Source organism: Dermacentor andersoni, chromosome 4 (genome assembly GCF_023375885.2).
Source record: "Dermacentor andersoni chromosome 4, qqDerAnde1_hic_scaffold, whole genome shotgun sequence".
NCBI lineage: Eukaryota > Metazoa > Arthropoda > Arachnida > Ixodida > Ixodidae > Dermacentor > Dermacentor andersoni.
Genome location: NC_092817.1, coordinates 66,601,460 through 66,604,790, shown reverse-complemented (window position 1 = coordinate 66,604,790; position 3,331 = coordinate 66,601,460). Strand labels below are relative to the sequence as shown.

General features: G+C 48.1%; 1 protein-coding gene across 1 annotated transcript; it reads right to left on the bottom strand.

Moving 5' to 3' along the window:
• Positions 1-491: 491 nt before the first annotated feature.
• On the bottom strand, positions 492-2,661 carry LOC126536729 (very long chain fatty acid elongase 7-like). Its single transcript, XM_050183744.2, has one exon. It carries the CDS (start codon positions 2,066-2,068, stop codon positions 1,283-1,285), a length of 786 nt encoding a protein of 261 aa, XP_050039701.1. The 5' UTR covers positions 2,069-2,661; the 3' UTR covers positions 492-1,282.
• Between the last annotated feature and the right edge of the window lie 670 nt (positions 2,662-3,331).

The following is a 3,331-nucleotide window of genomic DNA, read 5'->3' as shown; positions in this document are numbered from 1 at the left end:
TATTTTTGTGTCCATGTAGCTTTGCGCAAAAGCAAGCGACTGCGATGAACGATATCGCGCGAATTGAATTGGCGCTGTGCTTCTACGTGACTTGCGATATGGACAGAACCAAAATAAAGGGTACTTGTGACGACCCTGTGCGGCTTTCTGCTGCGTTCCACTACTTCGCTATCTTGCGTCAACGTACGTTTACGGAAATGCTTGCAACTTTGTAACCCTTTGTATGCGATGCACATAAGTGAGTTGTTTGCGAGCGCCACGAAATACCCGCAGGGCATTTTACTGCGCTAAGACTGCGGAGGCGTACGCCTACTACACGCATTTAGCGTCTCAGTATGGCGACCATGCCCCACGTATCTACAGATAATGATATAATCTCCAAGGCTGCTGCAGCACGCGTGGATAAATCTAATCTTGTTCAGTTTTCATAGACCCTAAAACATGTTTGTTTATCAGTGTTTTTTGACAAACAGAGTCAAACGTGAACATGCTTAAGAAGACGGGGAATAAACCCTTTTTTTTTTTATTTACAAACAAATTATGACTATGATACAAACTTCGATGTAAAACAGCAACTTTTGCAAGTTCCACGGAACCATCGTATGCGATATTTGCATAAAGATGGAACACGTCCAGCGTGTAATACCTCGACAAGAACACGCCGGCTCGCGACGCTGTATCTTCGGCCTCGGCGGTTGTCAGCTTGAAGCCAGTGCCACAGCCCTTCCCAAATATTTGCCTCGTGTTGATGATAGATGAAAAGGCGACATGATTTCTACATCGTAACTCTTTCACCAGTTTCCAGTTACAAAATGACATCCTTGAAATCAGCCGCAAATATGCATGCAGGAGTCGGGGGTAGAGTTCACTGTTCGACGAATTGCGAAGAAAGCATGCCTCTCGAGATTTCGGTGTCACTTACATATGATAAAGTACTCAGCCAGTAATGTATGACATCAAGGTCACAGTTAACATATAGTTGTCAACAAGGGCTCTAGCATCTAGACACACACTCTCTCTCTCCCTTCACTCACGAGCTCAAGTCCTTTTTTTCTACTAGCCAAATGTCACTCCGTATTCTGTATATTAAAAACGAGATGAAGTGTAGCAGTTGCTTTACATATGAAATGAGTCAAGCTCCATCTGTCTCGTTTATAATATCGGAAGATCATAAAGAGGAGTGCAAGTGAGGTAAGATCATAATATAGCAACTATTATAGCTGCCTCCGCGCACTTGAGTACTCTAAGCCTTAGAACATGACTTTAATAACCATCTGCGAACCTAGACACTCTTTTTGTATGCATTCGAGTAAAAGGCCATAAACCACACGAAGAACAACACCGCTTCCGCGAACTCTATCCACACAAAGAACACGACATAGTTGCCCTTGGCCAACACCATGCCGATGGCGTGCGCAAACAGTATGACGAACTGAGAGATCTGCATCATGGTCAGGTACTTCTTCCACCACAAGTGCTTCCTGAAGGCCGGACCGAGCGCAGCCAGGAAGTAGTAGGCGTACATGAACACGTGCACGAACGAGTTGAGGCACGCGATGAACATGGCCTGCGCCTGTGCTCCGTAGGTCACGTTCAACCACATGTTCCAGGACACGATCACGTGGTGCACGACGTGCAGCATGCTGACCTGGCGGTTGTTCTTGCGCAGCACGAAGAACACGGTGTCCGAGAGCTCGACAAGCTTGAACACGTACAGCCACCACGAGAGGCGCTTGATCTCGAGGCTGGCGGGCGAGTCGCTCCGGTCCATGTCCTGGAGGAACGTGTAGCCGAGGTCCCAGTAGCCGAGCTTCAAGAAGCGGCACAGGAAGTAGGCACTGAAGAAGGTGGTGAACAGGTTGTACAGGAGAATGCAGCGCCTCAGGTCGAACGCCTTGCGGCCTGACATCCATTTTGGTCCGGCCGCGGTGACGAAGTAGACGTAGGTGGCCGTGATGAGTGCGATGGACACGGGATTGCCGGCAAGTGGCCAACCTTCGGCGACGCTGTCGCGCGGAGGAAACCACGAGTGAAACGTGTGAGCGAGGTGGCGCACCGACGACTCCATGACTTCCAGCGAGTTGCAGTCAGCACGATACTTTTGGCTGAACGTTATTGCCCGACGGCTTTCCCTGCGTGTATACTACAAGAGCGCGTCGCTTCGGTGGGGCTGCCAAACACAAACCCTGAGATTCATCCAATCACCCCGACGAGGTGCGAGTCTGCCGCTTAAAAGCTCGTCCAGGACTGACGAAATCAGGTCGCTTTTCTCTTTCATGGCCAATGAGTTAGAACACGCTGAGGCCCACATAGTGATGTCACAAGGGGTGCACAGGTGCGGTCGCTTTGCCATTCCGCTTTTTTTTTTTTTCAGATTTGTTTCCATGACATCTGCTTTCGTGACTGGCACTGCATTGCGTGACCGCAGTGCAAATTGCGCTGCACTTGGGAGGGAAAAGTTCTTAGCCTGCGTCACCAGCTTCTGACATGAAAATAAAACAAGCAGAACTAATGTCACGTACGCACATCGGCTATTTACGTGCCGGATATTAAATGAAGAAAGGGAAAGTGGTGAGGCGCCTCCTGCAATCGTCGCCAAAGAAAGACCTCTCAGCTGATAGCAATCGTAACATGTAGGAAACAAACAATGAAAAAAAGCAATTCCTCTGGTCCCTTTAGGATTATTGTTTTTTAATTGTAGAAGTGTTCGCTTGTACTATATTTCAGCAAGGCTTTATCACGTACATACGATGCGCGCCCAGCTGCTTTATCGTAGCTTTTCTTTGTTTCTTCGCCGCATTCGGTGCTCAAAAAAGTGTTTCCTGATGAACAAACTTTAGGCACTGAATAATTAGGAAGTCACTCTGGTTGCTGGTGCTACCCTTCGTGCACAATTAACTGACCATTGTGAAACTACAACGCGCGCAACAAACGAGACGCAAAGTAACACAATATGCTTGAGTGTTACCTTCGCCTTGTGTCTAGTTTGCTGTGCGCGCTGCAGTTTCATAATGAATAGCTACCAACTCGCCCAACTTTCAGTACTTTTACAGTTAACTGACCGCTGGGATCGTCCAATTCCCCTTAGTATATCTTTTCTAAAGTGATTGTCGCGCTTTAGCGATGATCGCATCAGTTGTTATACATTCGTATCTCGTCTCTGCGCGGCAGCCACAAATCAAGGCGAGCCACGCTCGTTATCTTGCCCATCAAGGGGCTTCGGCTTTTGTCGTTACCCCAGAAGAGAAGTGACGTCAATCCGCCTCTTTGCTATTCGGCACTCTCTCTAAGATGACAAGATTATTGAAATGCCTTTCGGTGGATGAGGCCG